The sequence below is a fragment of the Geotrypetes seraphini genome, chromosome 8, assembly GCF_902459505.1.
Source record: "Geotrypetes seraphini chromosome 8, aGeoSer1.1, whole genome shotgun sequence".
NCBI classification, from domain to species: Eukaryota; Metazoa; Chordata; class Amphibia; order Gymnophiona; family Dermophiidae; genus Geotrypetes; species Geotrypetes seraphini.
In genome coordinates, this window is record NC_047091.1 from 141,774,214 (window position 1) to 141,800,770 (window position 26,557).

At 42.3% G+C, this 26,557-nt stretch overlaps 1 protein-coding gene across 4 annotated transcripts in view; it reads right to left on the reverse strand.

The window, feature by feature from the left end:
* The window catches only part of LOC117364636 (E1A-binding protein p400-like), a 203,503-nt gene that overhangs the window by 54,670 nt on the left and 122,276 nt on the right, over window positions 1–26,557 (reverse strand). For all 4 annotated transcript variants that reach the window (XM_033954039.1, XM_033954040.1, XM_033954038.1 and 1 more), the window contains 10 exons: window positions 24,567–24,724; window positions 21,918–22,082; window positions 18,286–18,456; window positions 15,716–15,792; window positions 14,811–15,109; window positions 8,030–8,232; window positions 7,782–7,951; window positions 1,919–2,115; window positions 1,697–1,808; window positions 1,471–1,614 (listed from right to left, as the gene is read on the reverse strand). In XM_033954039.1, the coding sequence (XP_033809930.1) occupies window positions 1,471–1,614; window positions 1,697–1,808; window positions 1,919–2,115; window positions 7,782–7,951; window positions 8,030–8,232; window positions 14,811–15,109; window positions 15,716–15,792; window positions 18,286–18,456; window positions 21,918–22,082; window positions 24,567–24,724 (1,696 nt within the window). The remainder of the gene's footprint in view (window positions 1–1,470; window positions 1,615–1,696; window positions 1,809–1,918; window positions 2,116–7,781; window positions 7,952–8,029; window positions 8,233–14,810; window positions 15,110–15,715; window positions 15,793–18,285; window positions 18,457–21,917; window positions 22,083–24,566; window positions 24,725–26,557) is intronic.

The window sequence follows — 26,557 nt, forward strand, 5'->3', positions numbered from 1 at the left end:
AAAATAAATTTTGTACAACGCGCTCACGCGTATACCGCGCAAGGTTATGCACGGTTTGTAAAAACACGTATAACGCGCGCGTTATATGCGTGAAAATACGGTAAGTATTAAGAATGGTTGGGTACCTATAATATTGTTTTTGTTAAATGTGAGCGAGAGGGGTAGGAGGTGACCTATGAACCTGGATGACAAGTTTTATACTTTTGCATCTTTTGTGGTTGCACAGTTGTGAAGTCATCAATAAAACTGTTGAAACATAAAGATGCACAACAAAAGTGCACTATAAATAATAAACTATTTTATGTTTTTCTAAAGTCAAAGAGATTTATATACAAAAGATTTGTCCGCTAACCTTGGGAGTTCGCCAAAAAATTCTTCCCTCTGCTCACCAGTTAAATTTTGGGCAAACATGTTGTAAAGCAGACAGAATGGGGCCAATACTCTGGCCATGGGAGGTAGCTGGGCTAACTCCCGCGGCTGGTGGCAAATCCAGAAATTCAATGCCAGGCCGTATACGGCACTGAATTTCTGATCTATTTTTAGCTGTGTTAGGCATAGCTGGTTAGCCGATATTCATCAGTTGTCTGGCTAAGTCATAGCTGTGAAAGATAAACCTGCTATATAGGAGGGGTTATTTGGCCATTAAACTTAACCGGCCAGCCAATAAACCGGTTATGTTGTGTAACTTAGACAGTGACTGGGATAGCCATTTAACATGAATATTCCATAGCTATCTCCTGCTGAATATTCATAGTTAGCCAGCTTAGCGATATTTAGTCAGCTAGGAGCTATTCCTGGTTGGCTAAATAGCACTGAATATAGGGCAGAATTTATCCAGGTTGCACTGGGGATATTCAGTACCAATGTTAATGCCTGCCATGTTACTCTGAATAGATACATAGCTGTCCTAGGATTACCAAGACAGCTTTGGTTAATTTAATCTTTTGGTATATTCCGATCACAAGAGATACTAAGGGCTCCTTTTACTAAACTGTGATAGCGGTTTTAGCGTGTGCTGAATTTCCGCATGCGCTGGTGTTAGTTCTAGCCACGTAGCGCGGGTTTAGCATGCGCTAAAAACACTATCGCAGCTTAGTAAAAGGGGCCCCAAGTTGTCACTTAAATTTCCCATCTATCAACTTTGTGATTGCATATTTTTGGTCACATCAGGAGAGTAGAATTCATAAAACAAAAAGAAAAGGTAGGGCCTTTGTGGAACATAAGCACCTCTCTTTGTAAAAGGTAAATACAATATACTCAAAGGTTGCAAACAAAAATGAAATAACCAAGAATAAAATCGAGTATAAACAAGCAAATTTACAAATCAAAGCCATGACTTCAATTTCTTTCACATGGTTATCTGTTCTGGAACTTAAAGCAGCAGATCCTGTGCATGATATGAAGACTATGCTTCAAAGCAAGGAGAAGGTAGAAAGAACATGGCAGAAACACTAGGGAATGCCTTCCTACCTCTATGAAAGGCCTTGCAAACTTAGGAGCAATGGATTCTGTCAGAGAGGGGTCCTGAGAAAGCATGACAAACTCTTCAGCTTTGACGCCAAAGCCGGAGTCTTCATGTGGACTGTAAATCTCAAACAGCTCTTGGATTGTTTGCTGAAAAACAGGGGGGAAAAGGATGATATTAAAAAGCTGCATCTCAGGGGTCTTCTATCTACTTGCTTTAGAGACAAAGTACCTGAGTTAGGAAAGCCATGGAATAATCGTTTCCCTGGGCAGCGACTTCTCTGATTAAGTCCTTGGTGCCATTCTTAAGCAGTTTCTCTTCTATGGAATTCCCACTTACAAGCCTGGAGACCAGAAAAAGCTTATCAAATGAGATAGAAATAGGACTTTGAAATCAGAAAGGATTCTTTCCTTTTGGTTACTGAGCAGCGTTAAAAGTGGAGGCCAAGACTACCTGTATATGTGGATGTCTTTACTCCTTCCTACTTGATCACACCACTCTTGAACCTTGGCATCTATGACTGGATTGATATCAATGTCATAGAAAACCACTGTGTCCGCCTCTACAAGATCAATACCCACGGAACAGCCATGTGTGGAGAGGATGGCACAAAAGATGCGCCTGTCTTGGTTAAAACTCCTCATCAACTCCTGAGCAAAAAAACAACAACAAGCAAACAAACAAAAATCAAAATGGCAGGTTAATATAACTGCAGACAAAAGGAAAAAATAAATACAAGCCACTTATTATCCTTCTTCAAATGTGAACATAAGATGGACAAGAAGGGCTTGATTCTGTATAGGACGCCCAGCCTAAGCGGCTTTTGAGAATCGTACACGGACACTCTATACTGAATCACTAACCACTCAGATGCCATTTAGAGAATCGTGTTGCCATTGAGCTGATTGCAGCAGGGGAATCTCCCTGCCATGATCAGCTGAATGGCAGCAGTAAGAAACCCCTGAACCTCACTGTAAGTCAGCAGGCAGGAGGGACGCCCACTGCCTCCCACTGCCACCCCCAAATCCCTCCACACTGTCCGTGGCAGGAGGGATACCCAAACCCTCCAGCCAGCAAACCCCAAACATCCTTGGAAGGAGGGATGTCCACTCTCCCCTGCTGGCACCCCCCATACATCCCTGGCAGGTTGTACCCCCCCAAACTCCCACACTCATCTGGACCCCCCCCCCCATACCTTTAACAGGAAGCCCGCCAGAGGGATGCCTACTCCCTCCAGCTGGCAGGCCCGCCTCATCAGAATGGAAGGCCTTCCTTTACCCAGTGCATCCAGGATGCACCAGAGGGGCCTAAGGCCTTGATTGGTCCAGGCACCTAAAGCACTTCCCTTAGGAGGGGCTTTAGGCCTTCTTCCCAGTACATTTTGGGATGCACTGGGAGTGATCTAAGACTCCAATTGGCCAGATACCTAAATCACTCCCTTAGGGATCTGGCCAATCGGAATCCTAGGCCACTCCCAGTGCATCCAAGAAGGCACTTGGAAGTAGGCTTAAAACTCTGATTGGCCCAGGTGCCTAAAGCCCCTCCTATGGGATGGTCTTAGGCGCCTGGGCCAATCAGGGCCTTAGGCCCCTCCCCGGTGCATCCCAGGATGCACCGGGAAGGAGAAGGCCCGCCATTCTGAAGAGGTGGGCCTGCTGGCCGGAGGGACTAGGTATCCCTCTGGTTGGCCTTTGGAGGTGGGGGGGCGTCAGGGGGGTTTTGGGGGGAGGTGCTGGCAGGAGGAGTGTGCATCCTTCCTGCCGGGGATTGTTTAGGGGTTTGTGGCAGGAGGGAATGGGCATTCCTCCTACCGGGAAGAGCATACATAATGGTATGTCTTGATATATCTGCCGCCTTAGATACCTTGGATCACGAGATTTTACTAACTGGACTGAGTGCGTGTGGGCTGACTGAGGTTGTGTTGCGATGGTTTAGATTGTTTTTACAAGATCGGACACAAGAAGTCATTGTAAATGGGACACGGTCATCTTTATGTACAGTAACAACTGGGATCCCGCAGGGGTCAGCCCTGTCTGCCATTTTGTTTAAATTTGTATCTTAGTCCGCTTTGTACTCTGTTAGACAGTTTTAATGTTTCATAGAGATATGCGGATGATATACATTTTTTCTTTCCTGTGGACGATTCCCTTACTACGGTGGTTAGGTTTTTGAACAAAATCATGGTTAGTATAAAAGGGTGGCTGGATGTTACCAGGTTAAGATTGAACATTGACAAGACAAATATGATGTTCCTGTCTAAAGACCCTCAACGGGACTTCATATCTTCGGTTAAGTTGCCGGATGCAAAAGTTGAATTTGTTTCTGAAATACAGTACATTATTTGGGAGTGATTACTGACTCGCAGCTATTGTTTAAGCAGCATGTATCAGCAGACGTTAAGAAGTCATACTTTAAATTACAAGTGTTGCATAATTTGTGTTCCCACCTTTCCTGGAGTGATTATATGTCCAAATGAAAAAATAGGACTTGCAGACCTAATCATTAGAGAACGCTCCTAAGCTCTCAGAAGCCTGCACTGATAATTCAAGGTGTTTAAATCAGTGATTGCAGGAACAGGATATCTTTCATCGAGCTGCGAGCTGTATTTTAAAAAATTTTTTAAAGTGCTGTATAACGTGCAACTTATAAATTAACAACGAACTTAAAGCTTGATAACTGGCACTTATCTTTTAGTTTCTGCTCTTGTGCCGTTACTGTTCGTCATTGTTTCTTGCAGCTATTAACCCTACGGGCCCCGTTTCACCTTTATATCGGCTTCTTCAGGGGTCTATAGACGTGGAGGACTTAGCCCATTGAGTATATTTCAGTGATTATATGTCCTCCAGATGCTGTGATGTCTAGTCTTGATTACTGCAACATTGTCTTGCTGGGCGTACCCTCTACCGTATTGCATGCTTTACAGGTAGTACAAAATTCCATCATTAGGGCATTGTTTAGACTAACAAAAGGCAAATGAGTCTGACTACTATATTAAGCTGTATTGGCTTAAGATTGATTTTAGAGTCAGATACAAGTTGTTGCTGTTAGTCTACTTAAGTGTGTATGGGTTGGCTCCCAAATACCTAATTGATTGTCTTTTGTATTATACTGCGCTTCCTAAGTTGTGTTCATTGTCCGTCAGGCCTCGTCCCTTCCCTTGTTTAAAAGCAGACTGAAAACCAACCTTTTTGATATAGCTTTCAATCCTTAACCCTTCTCCTCTGCCCTCCAACCCAGCCAGCTGATTAACCATTTCCCTTAACTGTATCCATGACATTCTGTTTGTCTTCGGGAAGCAGAGCTGAGATTGTGATGTCATAATACCTCATTCCACCAATAAGAGCTAACCTCATCAGTGATGTCACAATGACTTGATTGTCCTGTACTTCCCTCTGCCCTCCAACCCAGCCAGCTGATTAACCGTTCCCCTTAACTGTATCCATGACATCCTGTTTGTCTTTCTTGCCTGTTTAGATTGTAAGCTCTTTCAAGCAGGGACTGTTTTCTTATTCTTTGTGACTCTGTGCAGCGCTGCGTGTGTCTGGTAGCACTATAGAAATAATTAATAGTAGTAGTAGTGTTCCTCTGGACATTGGGACTTAACTAGAAAGGAGATTACACTGCAAACGATAAAGGTGGGAGTGTTTTCCTGCGTCAGTCCTGAGGAATGGAACAAGCTTCCACAATACATACAGCAACAAGGGAATTTGATGATATTCAAGAAACTGTTAAAATGTCATCTTTTATGTAAAATGAAATACGGCTCAAGGAGGTGTGACTGTTTTGGGGCAGTGAGGGTGATGGATGCCAACTATTGGCTATGGTCGCAGTTAAATGCCTTGTGTTTTATGTTTTGCTTCAGATTGCTTTATGCATGATTTTATATTTGCTCTTTGCATTTGGTTTTGGCTCCCTGCCTGTTGTTCTCTTCCTCTTGACAAAGATTTCATCGAAACACAGCCTATGTTGAGGAAGTGTGAGGAAATGTTGGAAGATTGGTTGCCCTTTATGGCATTTCACCTCTGCTTGTGAAGATTTTGAAAATGCTCTCTATCCTCTTGGTTGAGACTTTTTGGATTATTCAACTTATCACACTTTTGCACTTGTACCTGCACTTTGTGGTATGAAGGTTGGATTTGAACTCTGTTTGGGATGTTGGTCTTTTGACTTTTTCCTTTCTGGATGGCCCACAATCAGCTTGCTTGCTTTATTCCTCATGGACATTGTTCCAGGAAGACTTTTAACTCTCAAGCTAAGTGATTTATGAACTTTTGAACACAGCTACATTTATATATCATTGTATGATCTTTTGTGTGGCTTTTTCCAGTTTAGTTTGATAGTGCCTGTTATATGTTATATGTTGTTATATTTTGTCTGGTTTGCTTGGTTTGTTTGCAGTGTTTGTATGGTGTTTTATGTATGTTACTCCATGAAAAATTTTGTGATACTTTTGCAAATTTTAAATTAATAAATATGTACAATATTTCTAACTTTGTAATTTGAGTACATTGCTCTGATATTATAGTATTTTTCTGTGGTATATACCCTTCAGGGATTTTTTTCTTACCATTAAATGAGAGTACCCAAGAAAGGGACTTGGGGGTAATAGTGGACATGACAATGAAGCCGATGGCACAGTGCGGAGCGGCCGCTAAGGCAAACAGAATGCTAGGCATAATCAAGAAGGGTATTACAACCAGAACAAAAGAAGTTATCCTGCCATTGTATCGGGTGATGGTGCGTCCGCATCTGGAGTACTGCGTCCAATATTGATCGGCATACCTTAAGAAGGACATGGCGTTACTCGAGAGGGTTCAGAGGAGAGCGACGCGTCTGATAAAGGGGATGGAAAACCTTTCATATGCTGAGAGATTGGAGAAACTGGGTCTCTTTTCCCTGAAGAAGAGGAGACTTAGAGGGGATATGATAGAGACTTACAAGATCATGAAGGGCATAGAGAGAGTAGAGAGGGACAGATTCTTCAAACTTTCGAATAATAAAAGAACAAGAGGGCATTCGGAAAAGTTGAAAGGGGACAGATTAAAAACAAATGCTAGGAAGTTCTTCTTTACCCAACGTGTGGTGGACACCTGGAATGCGCTTCCAGAGGGCATAATAGGGCAGAGTAAGGTACTGGGGTTCAAGAAAGGATTGGACAATTTCCTGCTGGAAAAGGGATAGAGGGGTATAGATAGAGGATTACTGCACAGGTCCTGGACCTGTTGGGCCGCCGCGTGAGCGGACTGCTGGGCACGATGGACCTCAGGTCTGACCCAGCAGAGGCATTGCTTATGTTCTTATGTTATAAAATTACCTCAATTATGCATACACATGCCTACAGACTGCAAGAGGGGATTTGGATCTTGACATATACAGAGTATTATAATGGGAGGGCTTATCAAAATCTGACCCTAAGAAAATTATCAATGCAAACCCAAGTTTGTTTATTTATAAAAACTGGCATGCTGGCCTAGTGGTCTAGGTCAGTGGTTCCCAACCCTGTCCTGGAGGACCACCAGGCCAATCGGGTTTTCAGGCTAGTCTAAATGAATATGCATGAGAGAGATTTGCATATAATGAAAGTGACAGGCATGCAAATCTGCTCCATGCATATTCATTAGGGCTAGCCTGAAAACCCGATTGGCCTGGTGGTCCTCCAGGTCAGGGTTGGGAACCACTGCTCTAGGTGATTCAAGGCAGTTTCATAAAATTAAAATAAAATTTAATAAAGCAATCCAAATTAGTCAACATTAAAATAAAAAGCTAACCAAATACACACTCATCCATACATAATTCATATCACCCCAAGGAGGGTTCACTATAACTCATCTAATCAAAGAACCACCACTAATAATAAAAAAATTAACAAGGAAGAAATATGTTAAAAGCAAGCAAATTCCTTTTAGCAAGAATGTCCCATGGCAGTAAATTCCTTCATTAGGGAGCTGCAGTTGAAAAAGCCCTTGCTCTCCAAGCTATTTTTTGCAGCGATGGAACAGTTAACAGGTGGCCTTGTGGAGAATACAAGTATCTCCCAGAGACACAGCACTGCAGATGCTCCATTCAGTACGCAGACTTCTGATTATGCAGAGACTTAAATGTAGTTTGCAGTAACCTAGTAGATAAGGACCATGTTATGTTGACCAAACATTTGCTAGTGATCACCAAAGCTCTATGAACAGAGTACCTGAAGTGTAAAGCTCAAGAATGACTTCAACTGACATCATTTCTTAACCTCTGACTACCAAATGCTAGGCCACAAAATGAGCCCAAAGCAAGCTTCAGGCTATGCAATGATCTGTAAAATAATCCTTACCTGACGCCGTTCATCATTAAAATGTTCATCAATTCTCACAAAAGAGAAGAAGTGGATGTTTAAAAATATCTCTAATATGTCCAACATGAGAAGCATCTGGGAGAAGATCAGCACCCGACGTCCTTCAGATTTCAGTTTCTGCAGCAGCACTGCCAGAGCTTCCAGCTTCCCTGTATTAAAGAAAAAAGTAGAATGAAGTGTGTAAAGCAAAGCAGACAAACAATACTTGGGCATTCCTTCCTTCATACCTGAATCACACTGCACCAACCACAGGTCAGGAAACTGCACTAAAAGCGGCATACTCCTCCATCGTAGCTGCTGCAAACAGGGAGCCCACTGTTGTGCAAGCTTCTGCTTCAATTTCTTTCTTCCCTGAGTGTATGAAGGGGGAGGATTTGCCACATATAAACACGGGGAAGCAGCTACTGCTACTGGCACCACGCACATCACCCTGCAAACAGGAAAAAATTATCCTAGCTTATCCACAAGCATGGAAGAGCAGCAGTACATGGCTTACTTGTTCTCTCTTTGAGGCGTGTCTCATCTCACTTCCATGAAGTTGACAATATCTTGTAGCTAATGTGGTACCCCTAGGAGAGAGATATGCATGTCTGTGCTGACATGGGCTAACATAAAGGGGTTCCATAGAAGCTGTCAAGGATTATGAAGAGCATGAACAGATGAAAAGAAGGCATATGCATATTCTGTGAAGCTGAATTAATAAATTTACTAAGTGTTCCTAAGTCTAAACTTGTTAATCAGGGAAGCAAAACCACTGGGTTTGCAGCAATAGTAAAGCAGAACTACAAGCATGGTTAGTTTTGATATTTGCCCCAGAAAAAAAAATCCACAGATTTGTGCTTGCTTTTTTCTGTATGTATTTTTTTCCAGCCCCAAAAATGTATGACTTACTGCCTCTCCTGACTTAACCCCACTTGTAGGAACATTTCCAAAAGAAAAATTAAGTCTTGTTTGCTAGTTTTTTTTCATTGAGTCCTATTGTACCATTCCAGAACCAATGGGTTATGTTTATCAACCAGCAGATGGATAAAGAGACGAATTACTTGTGAGCTCTGCCTTATAAAGGGCATCATGAAGTCTCTGCTCAGCAATATTTATGGAACAAAACAACAGTATACAAAATTCCCCAAATCTTTGCCCAAAGGGAGGAATCCAAGGCTTCAGGTGAAATCACCATAAAACAAATAGAACCAGAACAGTGTCCCGGTCTACTTCTCAGGAGCAAGAGACAAATAGAATAACTATAGATCAGGTAAAGACATTTTTTCCTTCCTTATTGTCCTCACCAGACCAGTCCAGAACCAATAGCATGTAACAAAGCACTTCTCATAGTGAGTGGGATTCCAAAACAATTTGTCTAAGCACTTCAGCACCTAACGGACTCTTCCATGGTGAGAACACACAAGTGGTAGTACTTAGAGAAAGTATGCAAAGATGTCACATCATGGCTTTACAAATATTTGTTGGAAAGACTGTGTGCAATTCTGGGTAAGAAGTTGCAATACCGTCAGGGGCACTTTGAGGACATTAGATGGAATATGATTCTTACAAATATAAAGCAATGAAGTGTCTTAATTCAGTGTGCAATGATAACTTTCAAAGCTGCCTCACCCTTACTGGTTCTCCAAAGAGTACAAATAGGCCATATGACTTCCGAAACCCATTGGTCACCTAAGTAAAGCATAAAGACTCAGTAGATATCCATAAAACAAAAGAGAAAACTCCTCCCCAAAGTCCTTTTCCTAAACAACAGAGACACCACTGGCATCAAAGACTGAAACTACTTTCAGCAAAAAGGAAAGAACTGTCCAGATGGAAACTCCTTCCTCTGTAAAGCACCAGAATAGTTCCCTTACAGGAACTGTTTGCGTTCTCTTGGCATCTGCTTCTGGGCATAGTTATGACATGGTGGGACTGGTCTAATGTAAAGTGTGGTCTTGGATAGAATTGGTTGAAGAATTGCTGATAAGATTTTTGGTGTTTGTAGAGATATTTCTGTATCGAGTGATTTCCTTGGTAGCTGAGTGGATGGTTCACAAATTGCAAAGTACTGTCTTTGATCTGAGAGATATTGTATCCTTAACTTTTCCCACAAATACACAGCCACCCAGACAGGAAGCATCAGCTAGGTAATCATGCAGTTCTTCCCTGAGGTAAAAAAAACTTTAAGAGGCATGTATCTATGTTAACTGCTGCCACCCATGAAGAGGTGTCCTTAGGCATCGTAGATGTAACAGATAATTGGACTTCTAGAGCACGATCTGAAGTTAGGCAACAGTGTTTGCATAGTTGGAAGCATGGGACTTCAAGTTGTTATCCATATTAGGACAAAAATTATATATACTTTTGGCCCAATGGGCCTTTCATCAGTTCTCAAAATAAAAGCAGACAGATTTTCACTTTCAAATTTACTATGGGTACAACATATTCATGTCAGTTGCACCTGATTTTGTGCAGTAGGATTTTGCTAGAAAGGGTGAAATTTAAACTTACCTGCTAATTTTTTAACTTTAGTCCTGTCATAACCAGCTTAGAACTCGCCCAAAGAACATGTGGTCATAGAGAATAAAAATAGTGAGAGTTTGTAGACTATTCTGAAGTAATTTTAGGCTAATTTTACCAAAATTTTACCCTTGGTTTTAAGTTTTGTCTCCGGTTACTGACCAAAGAGAGCTTTATATATCTTCCTACAGCCCTAGCTAGCCCCATGACACTACAACAGACATGGAGCGGTCACTTCGCATTTACGTGGGCTCAGACTTCAATTCGCTATTTGGGGGTACAGATCCCCCGAGACCTTATGACCCTGTACACCAGCAATATCACCCCATTGCTCCAAGACACCTCACAACATCTACAGAATTGGTCCACTTTTCCCTTATCGGTGGCGGGCCGGGTAGCCCTTTTTAATATGGTGCTCTTTCCCAAATGGTTATATCGCTTTCAGGTTATACCTCTGCTGCTGTCCCATGCCCATAACATTCGTTTAATGAAAGAGCTATAGCGTTTTCTATGGGGTGGTAAGCAACCACGTATGCCCTTGCTAGGGATGGGGGGGCTATGGTTTATTAAATGTACGTTGGTATGCTATGGCTTGTCAGATGAGACATATTAATGATTGGTTTAGAGGAACATCTGATTTTTCTGCTACACCACTGGAGTTATCTTTGCTGGCTCTGCTCCATGTGAGCTATTTTCTACATGTGGCGGATCTGAGGATGCATCCTTTGGTGTCTCACTACCCCATTTTTACACCGGTCAGAAGGACATGGAGATGGGTCTGTAAAACAGCCAAATTGTCTTCTAGGGTGTCTTTATATTTGCCTATACAGGGCAATGGAGCTTTCCAGCCGGGCATGCAAAATGCCATCTTTCTTAGGTGGCAAGCACAAGGTCTACAATATCTTTTTCACCTGTTTTCGGAGGAGGGGAGCCTGGCCACATTTGCTGAGCTGCAACGAACTTTTGACCTACAGGCTAATGATCTCTTCGCCTATTACCAGATCCATCACTATGTTCAGTCCCTCCCAGTGGCTGCCCTTACTGAAGTCTGCAGAGATGCGCTTTCGGAACTCTTCAGCCTTTCAGCCCAACAGAGGATTCCTCTACGATTTCATATTGTGGGGATCCGGGATTGCCAACCAAGTACGAATCTGGATATATTAGCGACAGCGTGGGCTGAGGACTTGCATTGCCAGTTGACTGCTCAACAGTTATAACGGGTCCTGAAGAACATTCAGAAGGTGTCACCCAATATTACTCACTGGGAAATGCATTTGAAAATTGTTCTTAGACTTTACATTCCACCGGAACGTGCAGCCCAGATGGGGATTACTGCGTTGCATTCTTGCCCAAAATGCAATCAGGCTCACGCATCTTTGAGTCACATGTTTTGGGCCTGCCCCGCAATCCAACAGTTTTGGAGACATCTTGGACTATATACCACATCGCTTTGGGGAAGGCGAAGGCTTCTGCAACCGAGGGCTTTATTTGGATTTTATAATATAGCCTCGCCCAAACCCACGGGAATGTCAGCATTTATCTCCAGAGCCCTTTTGAAGAGAAAAAAAGCCATCCTCACCAACTGGCTTTCCCGTGATCCCCCATCATATGCACAATGGAGATCCCTAATGATAGTGCACACAACACTGGAGAGACGCATGGTGGGAGACTCGACTCTTGGCCCGGGTCGCAAATTTTGTCAGGTGTGGGAGCACTTCTGGCAGGACCTCACACCACGTGCTCGCAGTAGACTTTTGAATCTTTAAGATTTTATTCCCACTCTCAGCTGTTGGACTGGCCATGGATTCTTGGGGAGGGGGGGATGGGAGGGGAACTGATTATATTGTTGAAAATGTTATTTCCTGACTGGTACTACTGTTTGCATTTGCTTCTTACTGTTGGAATAATAAAAATCATTTAAACATATATCTTCCTACAGATCAAATAAAACAAATTTTCCAGTTTTAATGCACACTGGTGGAACATGCTCAATTCCTTAACCCCTCATAAGCATGCAACTGCAAGCTACCTTCAAGCCAATAAAACTTAATAGGGGAAATGCCTCAGATGCTACAAAGCTAACATTGCTTTGAGACTATAAAGGAGAGCTTAAATTGTTCATCAGTTCCTTTTCAGCTTTCTATCATTGGCAAAAAAACTCCCTAGGTTATGCTTGAAACAATAAAGCAGCACTTATCTTTAACTGCCGTGACTGCTACTTTCTCTTTGAGTCAGTAAGCCGACGATGGCCAGCATTTCATAGTCTACTGATCATTTCTTCAGGGCTCTGAAGTGCTATCAACACATCGAGTCTGAGGGGTAAGGTGAATAAAATGGCGTGTTTTCGAAGATGCATGCACAGGACTTTGCTAAGATGCATCCGGATATGGTCTGCTTTTTTTTTTTTTTTAAGGGGGTGAAGCATCTCAATCCTACCAGGAGAGTGATTTGTCTATCTTGGAACCTTAACCACATGCTCTGAAACTTGCAAAGGGTCAACCATTCGAGTCACTGGATCGTACCACCCTGAAGGATCTCACTCTATAAATGGTTTTTCTGATGGCTATTAGTTCGGCCAGGAGAGTGTTGGAATTGCAGACTTTCTCATGTCATGATCCATTTCTTTGTTTCATAGAGGTGGGGGTGACAATCAGGATGGTACCATCCTTTTTCCTAAAGACTCTTTTCAGTTTTCCATCTGAATCAGCCGATTTCCCTGCCGTCTTTCTGCAGAGAGGATTACCTGGATGATTTCTGGGCCTTGCAATGTCTGGATATTTGGCAGATCCTGATCTGATACTTAGAAGTTATGAATGAGTTTCGGTGCTCAGGTCATTTCTTTATGTTGTTTTTGGGATGCAAGAAGGGCAAATAGAAATCTAAGGCTTTGATAGCAAAGTGGCTTAAGAAAGCAATCTTTTCCACATATGTGTTGGTGGTAGGGAAGACTCCTTTATCGATAAACGCTCATTCACCAAGGCACAAGCTATTTTGATTGATTAAATTTATAGATCTGTGACTTGGGCTTCAGTCCATACTTTTTGACTCAGGGAGACTCAACCTTTGGTGCCTGTGTTGGTGGCTGGGGTTACTAGATCCCGCCCAACTTGAGTCCTGCTTTCTTACATCCCACAAGTTTCTGGATTAATCTGTGGAATGATATAGAAAGAGAAATTAATTCTTACTTGAAAATTTTCTTTCCATTAGTCACAACAGATCAATCTAGAGGCCTTCCCTGATGTGGGTTCTGTATAGTATTCCATGTTGTACTCATTTTGGTGGGTAATGTTGGCAGAGTTTGGACATGTTTAAGAAAAATTAAAAAAAAAACAGGACACCTAAGGAAGTTGACAAGTGTTTGGTTTCAGTCATGGATGATGTTGTCTGCACGTCTGCAGACTGGTTGAATCCGGTTGCTCCTAGATTGTTTACCCAGTGAGGACAGGCTTCATTATTCTTTTCAGAGGCAGGAGATTTCATTCTTAATCTGACAATTTTCTACTGCTCTGTTATCAAGAATACTGGGAGTCTGCTGCATAGGATACTATATGGCAAAACTCTGGTGTTTCTCTATCTCCATCTGCTGGTAGATAGGCATAATCCACAAGTCCCTGATTTGATCTGTTGGGACTAAAGGAAAGAAAATGATCAAGTAAGAACTAATTTCTTCTTTCTTTTGCTGCATCAAATTTGATTTTCATAGTGTTTTGGAGGTACAAACTCAACAAGTTTTTGTTGTTATCTTTGATGGATTTTTATATAAGATTCTTAAACCCTTAAAAGAGTAGTGATATGAACTCTGAAATTTTTTCTCTCTTTATTTGCTTGTAGAGACATCTAACCCACTCATCTCGACCGGTCTGGAATGGACAATAAGGAAGCAAGCTGAGCTAAAAATACAAGGGTCAATATTTAGCAAGATTTAAGTAAGCAGGATTAATTCCTGCCCGCTTAAACCATGCTGTGGGCCAGAAGCTGATAGTCAGAGATATTTAACAGGCAGTGCTGCTGAATATTGACTCTGACTGCTGTGGCATTGTCCAGTTTGTGTCAGGGTGGTCTATATGCAGGCTTAACCAATTAGCAGTGATATTCAATCCACTAACTAAGTAAAGGAGATAAAATTAGGACAGCAAAGAGGCTGTCCTAACTTATCTGTCAAGCTGACTGCATTGACCTGGATATTCAATACAGGTGCCTGGACACAGCCCAACACTGAATATCTGGGCTTAATTCAGCCTGTGGCTGTCTGCAGCTTAAAAACCGCCAATTGCCACAGGTTGAATACTGGATCTGTAATCTACATGAGTATGCCCACCTCTTCCTCCAGTCTAAGCAGTCCCAGAGATGCCTCCTCTCAATCTGGTGAAAAGTTTACACCAAGAGAAAAAAATTTTCAGACAGCCAAGAAATGTATATAACATGTTTTTTTATCCATGTGAATTGTGTTGAATATTATGACATACATCTCAGTCTAAGGATGAAAGCACTTATTCAAATATATACCTCTTCACAACATGTTGTAGATATTCTTCTTGCTGTCCAGGAGGTAGGATTAGACATTGTAGGGGACTTCTGGAGCTCTCCAATATGCTGGGATGATGGCAACAGTTCACAAAGCCAGCCCACATCCAGGTGTTACCCCTGGTAGAATTCTGTGGCATTTTCTCTCTATCATAGGTCAAACAGCACATTTCTAACAAGTCTCTGCCATACACAGGGACTTGGGAACAACGTCTCTCATTGCCAAAAAAGATCCGGTCCAGGCGTTCTTTTATGATTTTGTTTTTTTGTTCCATGGATTCCTTCAGCAAGAAAAATGATAATAGTCATAACGTTTTGTTTGTATTTCTGATGCATGTGAATTATAACAAAACATATTATAAACCTTAAAATGCTACAGCTTTGTTGCTTTATGATTGCCCATCCATCTTTCCCTCCCCCCATCTTTTCTTCTCAGATCATCATTGGAATGCTTTTATATGTCTGTTATATATTCTAGTATTGTCAACTTCTGCTTCTTCTAACCTGAGGAAGGGAGTTAACATCTGAAAGCTAGTCAAAAAGTATTATTAAGTTAGTCCAATGAAAAGGTATCGCCTTACATTCTATTCTTTTTTTTTTTTTAAGTTATTTATTTATAAAACACAACACATTATAAAGTGACCTGGATGGAAAGGCAATGAAGGACATTTCCTACTTCAGGAAAACATACCCCAATTATTCCTTCGCATATGCGCCTCATGCATTAAGGCCACTCTGTAATCTTTGGCCACAGCATATCTTTAAAGCTTTGGGACCAAGTTGGTTCTTTTGTACTTCACAGTCACAGTACCAAGGCTATCCACATTTCAGATTTTATGGCTAGACTTCTCACTGACAGTCCCTGTCCTCCATTCCTGTTACTATACCTGAATTGAGTCTTGAGGCGCTGGTTTACATAATGATCCCTGCTCTCCTGGTGAAGAATTGGCAAATGTAGCTCTTCCTGTGATACAACCCAGATTTTGGTGGAAAAAAAAATTAAATTAACTTGTGGAATGCCATTTCCCCCTCCTGATGTACAGAGGAAATCATATAATTCAGAAGAGAACCAAAATACTGCTTAATTTGCAGAGAGACCATTCCAGCTGTTCTCAAATGTATAGGACTAAATTTTCCAATACTAGAGCACCTTTCAGGCAAATAAGAATAGAGTGGTAGATATTCAAAGAGATTTAAGTGGGCAGGAGAGGCTCCTGTTCATTACTGTTTGTGTTTCCGACCCCCAAGGGATGTCAATTCAAAAGATTCCTTGAAAAGACATTATCTTTTCAAGCAGGAATCTGGAACAATACCTTGTGACTTACTCCTGAACTCACTGTCATGCCAAACATTCAGAAGATCACTGAAAACTTGACTGATTTGCTCTAGGTCTATTTGTTTGCTCCTACTTCCTGTTACTGATGTAATTACGCTACACATCTGCTTGTATGCTCCTATTTCACACTACTGATGTAATTTCACTGCACATTATACAGTCTCTCTTGTTATAAACTGTCTTGAACTGAAAGGTATGACAGGATATAAATAAAGCTATTATTATTATTAACCCCAATCAGTGGGCCAGGAGGGAATATTTGGCAGAACTACACAGCCATCCCTTTTTACTGCTCTAGCACTGCCTGGTTAATGTGAGGGTGGTGCAGAAAAGCAGTCTAGGAGATGCTCACAATTATGCAGGCACCAGCCATGTAATTAAGTCTATACAAAAATAAATCATACATTTGTTTGCATAGCTATGTGGGTACAGTCAGTTCTCGTTATTCACACATTCCCAAACTTGCTACACTTCTCCCTTCGTATTCGCAATTTCAGCAATCGAGGTTTCGATTATTCGCGGTTTTTAGCTTGCTGGCTCCTCCCCCCAAATTACATTAACTTGAATAGAGAAATCACTGATTCCAAGCGTTTATAGAGAAAATCGCTGCTTCCCAAAATTACTCTGATTCCTTATCTGTAGTCTCCACTAAAGCATTACAAATTTGGGGATCGTATTGTTCCTCATCTAACCATTCTACATTGGCTTCCAGTGATTCAAAAAGCATAGTTCAAATAACTGTCATTGTTTAAGGTTTTGAAGAGTGCATCTTCTGAGGTGCTTGCTGTAATAAGTGCTCCACTCGGCGGTTTGCAAACTGTTGCCTTTAGGTAACAGAAACCTGTTTAACCAAGCACATGGTCTGGCCCTAGAAGAAGGAACATTTTGCCCTGTGATTAGCTCAGAAAATGATTTGCTTCAAGAAAAAAAAAAAAGCTAAAAGCTCAATTATTGCCAGTGGTTTATACAAGTATAGTCACTCTTTGAGATTATTTTTTTAAAGAAATCTTGCTGTTTTATTATTTGTAGTCTAATATATTGTTATATATGAATTTGAGAAGCAGCAACTGCCCCACCAATCTATGGTGGTTGAATCAGCTCTCAAAAAAGCTGAGTTCTAGAACCCATGCTTTGGTGTCCCTGGGGTGTGTTTAGTCTTTTGGGAGAAAGGTTTATCAGGCCCCTGTGCATGTCTTCTACATACAGTCTTACCAGCTGTACATGAGCATCTACTTGTGGAACTTGGTGCACAGTTTACAGACTCTTCCATCTGACAAAGCTGCAGAACTCCATACTTTAGTAGCCAAGCAGAAGGAAGCACTGGGCTTGGGCAACCTTTGATCCTTTTGTTGTGGCATTTGCGATTTCTGCATTAGGTATTAGCAAGTTCCTCAGATAAGCTGCTCTTAGCTGTACCCTTCTCCTCCACTGCCAATTCTAGATTTGGTTCCTTTTATCTAGTTGCCCCCTATGCCTGGAATAAATTACCCAAATTTGGTCACCATGCCCCTTCCCTTCCCTTCTTTAAAAGCAGACTGAAAATCCACCTTTTTGATATAGCCTTCAATCCATAACCATACTCCCCACTGCCCATCAACCCAGCCAGCAGATTAACCGTTCCCCTTAACTGTATTCATGACATCCTGTTTGTCTTGTCTGTTTAGACTGTAAGCTCTTTCGAGCAGGGACTGTCTTCTTTGTGACTTTGTACAGCGCTGTGTACGTCTGGTAGTGCTATAGAAATAATTAATAGTAGTAGTATAAGATAAAGGTCTTTTTTATGTAAAGGTATTTCGCATTTCCTGTTCTTTTTTTAGGATTGCACAAGATAGCCAAGTTTAAAATAAAATAAAAATGTTTCCTGAACGAGCAGTCCACTAATCATATGGCTGCAAGAAACAATATTTTACAACTATTCCTAAAATTAAATAAAATCTTATTTGAAAGAATGATAATAGGGTTTGCAATGAAGACAGCTATAATGAAATAATCACTAGCTACACAAGGAACAGATAGATAATTCCCCTCTGGGTATTTTCCTTAGCAATGATACCCTGCTATCCTAAGGTTTTTATAGTCAACAGAAGCTTTATTTATTTTTTTTTAAAAAAAGGGTTTTACCTAGCTGTGTTACTGCAGCAGATCCTGGCACACTCGCCTGCTGCTGGTTTCCTGAAGCACTGATGGCATTTGAGAAGATTCCAGCCTGCAAAACAGGCAGCTGCATGGCACCAGCTCCCTGCTGTCTCAAGTACTGTTGGCTGGGTGCTGACACAATCTGAAGCACGCTGCCTGCATTTGTAAGGGTGAAAATTCAGTGGAAACTGTTTACAGATCCAAAGAAATATGTTTTACTTAAGATACAGTTGTGCAAAACGATTGGAGATAATATTAAGGTTGTTGTAATCAACATATGGTATTTCCATAAAGGTTTTTCAGGCACATGCTTAAAACAATAGGAAACAGAATACAGAGCAGCACCATGAACTCCCAACAAACAAGTATATAAATACACTTCAGTCCTACTAATTCGCCCCTTCTTCTCTGAGCACACTACCTGGACCCTTGATCACACTCTCATAAACACACTTAGATTACTGTAATCTACTCCTAACTGGTATCCCTCAGTGTCGCCTCTCCCCCTTGCAATCTGTGCAAAACTCTGCTGCGCGACTCATCTTCTACCAAACTAAACTAAACTAAAGCTTAACTTTATATACCAAGTCATCATTCTGAGAAGGCTCGACTTGGTTTACAGCAATTAAATAAACCGGGAATGATTTACAAATGATAAATAGAAGATAATAGCAAAATTTCAAAATAATTAATTTTCAAAATGTTTGGCAAATAGAGTAGTTTTTAAAGATTTACGGAAAAATTGAAATGAACTGGAACTCCTAAAAAAAAAAAAAAGGGGGAGATTATTCCCGAGTTGAGAGAGTTTAAAGACGAAAGATTGACTGAAGATCTTGACTCCTTTAATCCCTTTCCTAAAAGGAAGAGAGAGTTTAAATTGTTGGATACCTCTTGCAAAGGAGAATCGGTAAACATTCCAAAATAAAGAAATAAGAGGATTAAAGATACCATGTAGAGAGGCGCTGGCTTCCTCGGTTCATCTTCAGCGGTTGTGGGGGGATAGTTTCCCGTTGCGCTGGGCTGACACCTCTTTTAGATATCTGGGGATTAAGCTGACGATGGATGTGGCCCAACTGTATCGTCTTAACATAGATAAACTCCTGACGGATACTAAACTGTTGCTAGCCAAATGGCAGGCGTTGCCGCTGTCTCTGTTGGGGAGAATTCATTTATTTCGTATGGTTGTATTCCCGAGGTGGCTTTACGTTCTTCAGACTCTTCCCCTTTCTTTGTTGCAGAGGGATATTCGGTCCCTTACCTCCCTATTGATCCGGTTTTGTTGGGGTGGACGTAGACCTAAACTGAAATGGTCCCTGTTGGTGGGGCCTGCCCACGGGGGTGGTTTGGGGGTGCCTGACATCAGGGTTTATAACCAGGCCTGTTTGCTTCGTCATCTTAGTGATTGGGTGTTGGGTACCTCTTTTTATAAGGATCTCTCTCTGGAGCGGGATCATTTCTATCCTCTTCATCTCCTGTATCTCCTCCATGCCCCGTTGTCTAAATTGCCGAGACCCTGTAAGCATAGTATTTTGTTTCGGTCCTTGTGGACGGTGTGGCACCAAATCCTTCGGTTGTGGAATCAGGACTCTCATTCTAGTGTATTTCTACCGTTGGCGGGGAATTTAGCTTTCCCTCCGGGGGTTGGACCTTGCGTGTTCGGTCGCTGGAGGGCGCGGGGGGTGGAACAGTTGCGGCATGTTCTGCGGGATGATGGGTCTCTCTTACCTTTTGCTGAGTTGGCGGGGAGGGGGGTCCCTGAGATTGGCCTTCCATTTGCTTATTGTCAACTCAGTCACTATGTGGCTTCCCTTCAGGGGACTTCCCTGCAGGGGGATTTTGGGACCCAGCTCTGTACTTTTTTGGCTGCGGATCCTGATACTAGGGTCTCTATATCTGCTTTGCATGGCCGGATTCTGGCTCTTTGCCCGCCTAGGGTTTTCCCTAGTATTTTGGAGGCATGGCAGCGGGACTTGGGTAGGGACTTGGGGGACAATTTCTTGTTAAAAACCCTGAATCGAACTGCGGGCTTGGTACATAGTGCTGAGCTACGTGAATGTCACTTTCGAACTGTCCTGCGGGCCTACGCTTCCCAGAGTCAGGCTTACCATATGGGTTGTATTGATACTCAGTTATGTGTCCGCTGTTCGGTGGAGGTAAATTCTTACTTTCATGGTCTTTGGAGATGTGAGGGGATTCAGACCTTCTGGACGGAGATGGCCTCCTTTTTACAGGGCTTGTTGCGGACCCCTGTGCCAGTATCCGTGCAGTCTATGCTGTTTGCCCATTTTTCATTCGTGCATATGTACAATTCTTATGCAAAATTATTTCTTAGTAAATGTTTTATTTTAGGGAAGAAATGTATCTTGTGTTGCTGGCTGTCTTCTGAACCACCTTCATTCTGGTACTGGAGGAATCGCCTCCATGAACTTATGGGTTGGGAGGCCCGTTTGGCTCTTTCTTCTCGACGCCGGAGCAGAGACTTTGTTTACACTTGGACTCCATATTTGAACATTTTGACTCCTGAGAGTCGTAGCCGGGTCTTGAATAGACTCCACCTCTGAAACTGTGCTTATGGGTGTCTCTGCTGTTCCCTGCTTACGAGTTTTTCTGTATCTGTGGGGGGATGGGGAGGGGTGGGTGGGGGGGTAGGGGCTTCTTTGTTGGGGGGGTATGGTGGGTCCGGGGAGGACATAAGAGTCCAGTCCTCCGCGGGTGTTTGATGAAAATGCATACCATGGTTGTTATTGCTGTTGTACTGTTGCTTAATAAAATAGATTTGAACATAAAGATACCATGTAGAATTTTAAAAGAAATACAAGCACATTTAAATTGAATTCTACACTCATATCACCCCTCTCCTTAAATCACTTCACTGGCTCCCTATCCGCCTTCACATACAGTTCAAGCTCCTATTGCTGACCTACAAGTGTGTTCATTCTGCTGCGCCTCAATATCTCTCCTCGCTTCTCTCTCCTTATATACCTCCCAGAGAACTCCATTCCTCAGATCAACTGCTCTTAGCTGTACCCTTCTTCTCCACTGCCAATTCCAGACTTCATTCCTTTCATCTTGCTGCCCCCTATGCCTGGAATAAATTACCTAAGTTTGTCCGCCAAGCCCTTTCCCTTCCCTTGTTTAAAAGCAGACTGAAACCCCACCTTTTTGCTATAGCCTTCAATCTATAACCCTACTCCTCACTGCCCACCAACCCAGCCAACAGATTAACTGTTCCCCCTTGACTGTATGCAAGACATCCTGTTTGTCTATTTAGATTGTAAGCTCTTTCAAGCAAGGACTATTTTCTTCCTCTTTGTGTCTCTCTTCAACGCTGCGTACGTCTGGTAGCACTATAGAAATAATTAATAGTAGTAGTACCAAAAGAACAACTGCAGTGCAAAGATAATGTACAAAATCAGTTGCATTTTCCAAACACCCATCAGAGAACCCAAAAAGTTCAGATATGATGGATATGGATTGTGGACACTAGCAACAAGATAAATGGAATGGAAACATCCATATATTTTACAAAACATAGCTTGCAATATCCTTCAGTTACCCCAGATGAATATGAAATGATGAGAGGCTCTGAAATCAGGGCTGTTAATATATCAGCCTACCTTGCAGCTGCAGCGGCTGGCCAGCAGTGAGCTGGCGCAACTGGCTTTGTGATAATGTAAACTTGCTCCCTTGAAACTGCAGTGTGACTGGCGTCTCTGCCTGAGTGATTCTTCCTTGGGCTCCAGCAATTGAGGTCAGCTGCGCTATCTTTACAACCTCACCACCTGACAATGCAAAAGGAAAAGTAAAAACTACAGAACACCTGCTGGTTCAATCAATGACCAGCATAAGCAGAGACATACAAGATCAGTTCAGATGCACAAAAGGGGCAGAGAAGTTTGCCAGGTACTGGAGTTAGATCTTTTTTTATATTTCAAAACTTGACAGATTTAATTAAGAAAATGTATAAGACTCCACCAGGGCTGACTTTTGTTTTTAAGCAGATTACCCCCACTAATTTTTCCAAACTCACATGTAAGAATAGCCTTATTGGATCAGACCAAAGGCCCATCTAGCCCAGTATCCTGTATTCACGGAGGCCAATCCAAGTCACAAGTAACTGGCAAAAACCCAAATTGAAGCGGCATTCCATACCACCGATCAAGGGCAAGCAGTGGCTTCTTCCATGCCTGTCTCAACAGTAGTTTATGGACTTTTCTTCCAGGAACTTATCAAACCTTTTTAAAAACCAGCTACATTAACCACTCTTACCACATCCTCTGGCAACGCATTCCAGAGCTTAACTATTCTCTGAGTGAAAAAATATTTCCTTCTATTGATTTTAAAGAGATTATGTACTTACTCTGGTAAGCTCTTTTCCAGTAGATAGGTGAGACATTTTAGACAGAGTGTTATTTTCCCATAGCCACTTGCTGCTGCAAAAGGAATCCACTCCAGATTTTTCACTCTGCCTCAGCTGTACTTCACTGGGCTCTCCAGCTCCACCTACAGTTAGTACCTAAGCACTGAAAGCCACCCAATATATCCAATAACAGGTATAAACCAATGGTTCTGCTCAAGAATTAACTCCACAGCAATGTTAAGCACCATCACAGGCTGCAAAGGAGCTCAGAAACTGCTCCCATAAAAACTAAAACATATATACAAAGTCTTCCCCCAAAGGGCTGACAGGCATCCAAGAAACAGCTTGGAGAAGCATAAACAGACTAAAACAATAGACAGGCGCAGTAAGGACCAGGCGGGGGTCTAAAATGTCTCACCTATCTACTAGAAAAGAGCTTACCAAGGTAAGTACATAATCTCTTTTTCCAGTGCAATAGGTGAGACATTCTAGACAGATGGGATGTACAAAAGAAGTCCCCAGAAAGCTAGGGTGAGTTTGCTGCACCGACTCTGAATACCAAGGACCCAAAGACACTGTCCTGTCTTGCCACCACATCCACTTCTGTAAAACTTGGCAAACGTTGCTGCCCTTCAAATCTCCTCCCAGGAGACAGCTCAAGCTGCGGCCCATGAAGAAGCCACACTCGTGGAAGAATGTGCCTTGACAGAAACAGGAGACTGTTTTCCAGAAAGAATGTAGGCTGACAAAATGGCTTTACAGATCCATCTGGAAATCATGGCCTTGAAAGTGGAAGCGCCTTGCTTAACTGAATGAGTCAGCATAAACAAAGAGTTAGAGACTAAACTCTTTAATGGCTTCCAAATAATGCAGAAGAACTCTGCACACATCCAGTTACTTCAGCAGTTGACTATGCGTCATCTAAATATCCAAGATGGCTACTGCCAAAAATAATTTGCGCCAAAATCGCAATACTTTTCACACTTCCCATACTCTAAAAACAGCAAGTTTAGGATTTTTCAAGAGTGGGAACACAGGGGAACATCAAGAAATGGTCAGAAAACCCCACTTTTCAGAATCCCCGCCCCCCTCTCACAGGCTGTCAGCCTGTGTACTCACTGTGACCTGTCAGGATTTGTGCTGTAGCCTGCTTTCAGCTTTCTCTCTTATGTCGCTGGATGTGAAAACTCACTGCCACAATGCTGGGAATTCTTCTGTAAAGCTGATCTTCAGGCTACCAGTCAAACTCATGTCCGAGTACACCTCCACCCCTGCGAACCAATGGTTACACACCAGGACAGGTGGAGGTGCGAAGACACAGCCAGCACCCTGCACCGCAGATCCTCCTAAGGGCACTTAACAGCTTGCACTTGACCCCTGAGCTCCAGAGAAAACTAAGCAGGCTGGCTATCAAGTACCCAGTGGGAGCAGCCTGTCAGCTACAGACCAAAGTCTGTGAATTCTGAAGCAGGCAGAGCTTCAAAATCGCTCCAACCATCAAATTATCCGAAAAAAAGATAAAATTACATTGAATTAAAAATAATAAAATGGGGAGAGCAGAACAAACACTCCTGCAGGCACGCATGTAGCAGGAAAAAACTGTAGGTGGAGCTAGAGAACCCAGTGAAATACAGCAGACAGAGTGAAAAATCCAGAGTGGATTCCTTCTGCAGCAGCACGCGGCTATGGGGAAATAACTCATCTGTCTAGAATGTCTCACCTATTGCACTAGAAAAAAAGTATTACCCTGTAACTTCATCAAGTTTTTGTAAATCTTAATGCGGTACAAAAAAAAAAAAAGAAAATCGATGCACTTGTACCCATTCTACACCACTCAGGATTTAGAACAGGTACAAGTGAGTCGATATTTTATTGCACCAAAATAAATCAAAAGCAATAATCTTACCTTGATTTGCTGAGGCTGCAACAATGGGTGACCTCCCACGTACTTGGCCCTGCTGTGTTAAAGTAGCTGAAGTTGTCATGGTGCGCTGGGCTGGAACACTTGGATACATCACAGTCTTGCCTTCAGGCTTCTGGCCATATGGTACTGCCTGAAATAATCTGCAGATACAAGTGAAGCCCAATTTTCTACAAGTTGCCTAGGTCAGAAACAATGGCCACCTTTTATGAAGCTGTGTTAGGCTTTTTATTGTGGCTTCATAAAAGGGGTGGGGGGGGGAATGTTCATAATTTGTAGCATACTTTATAAAAGGCTTACTGAATGCGGAGCTTTTTTTGTAAAATAGAAAAATATAGAGCTGTGAGAAAAATATGTTATTCTCCGGCATGTACAGCGAGGATAGCCATTTGCAAAAAAAGCACAGTTATAAAGAGAGTGGAATCAGTTTGAGCTTTGTATTTTGAAAAACTGAACAGGAAGGCAATGAAGGAAGTGAGCTCCAAAATTCTACAGTATTTCTTGCTGTCTGAGGAAGCACCAGAGATGTTACAATTCTTCTCCCTCACCCCATTTTCTAGTCACTCCTCCAAACAAGCAGTTACTTCAGTGTTATGCAGTTCTCAGAACAGGTATAAAATGCTAACAGGAAAATCTTTTCACATATACATTTATTTCTGTTTCAAAACATATAAGTGGCATCTCATCTAAAAAGCACCATTTATACATGTATGATGATCTACATATGGAAAGGGCATTTTTAAAATACTTTTAAGCCTCCTAAAGTCATCTCTTATTTTATAGCTTCTAGACTGCAACCTGGGCTCCAGAGAGGACAAGTGTTTTCCTTTCTCAGCAGCTTCCTTCTGATCACAGAAACACAGAATGCGGAGGGAGATACAGGTAGCAGAATCTATCCAGCCTGCCCAATTTATTGAACTATGCCATTCAATACATCCACCACTCTTTTGGGGAAGGAATATTTTCTGATATTATTCCTGAGAAATTTCTAAAAGAGGTTTGCTCCTTGTGTATTAGTTATATATTTGAAGTATCTGAATATTTTTATCATACCCCACCCCCACCCTCTCACATTCTCAAAATTATACATATATAAGTCTCTTGTCATAAGACTCTGATGCCTACCTTTGCATTATTTTGGTAACCTCTCTGAACCACCAAGGTAATATATTAAGAAATTAAACTCCATTTCTATTCTGGCTCTATCCTTCCTAAGATGCTATCCAAAGAAATGGACACAATACTACACCAGCTGTATAGAGAGACTACCATCTCTTTTCTTTCACTGGCTAAGTTTTACCCTGTACACTCTAGCATCTCTATTGCTCTAAACACCATATTGTAGAACTGTTTTGTTATTCTGAGACTGTGACTTGGTCACCCTATTTCTCTGATTCACATTAGTACAGTGGAACCTTGGTTTACGAGCATAATTTGTTCCAGAAGATGCTCGAAAACCAAGTTACTCATATATCAAAGCAAGTTTCCCCATAGGAATGAATGGAAACTCGCTTTGATTCGTTCTACCTCCTCCTTCCCTCCCCCCCCCCCCCCGAGGCTACCGGCACTGCTCCATCACCCCCTCCAGCACTGCTCCATCACCCCCTCCCCCACGCTCTAACCGGCATCGCACCCCCCAAACCGACATCACAACCCCCCTCCCCACAAGAACCGCATCGCTCCCCCGTGCTGGAAGCAGCATCCGCCCGCCCTCCCTCCCAAACATGCTCCTTACCCCATCTGCTGCTTGTGCGAGTGAAAGAAAGCTCCCGCCTTGTTGCCTGGGCTGGGCCTTGAGCATCTGCGCATGCTCAAGGCCTTCTGGCTCTCGTTCTCTCCGAGATTTCGAGAGAACGAGAGCCAGAAGGCCTTGAGCATGCACAGATGCTCAAGGCACAGCCCAAGCAAGAGGCGGGGGGAGGTGCTCGTTTATCGGAACATGCTTGGTTTGCGAGATAAAAGTTTGCTAAGTGTTT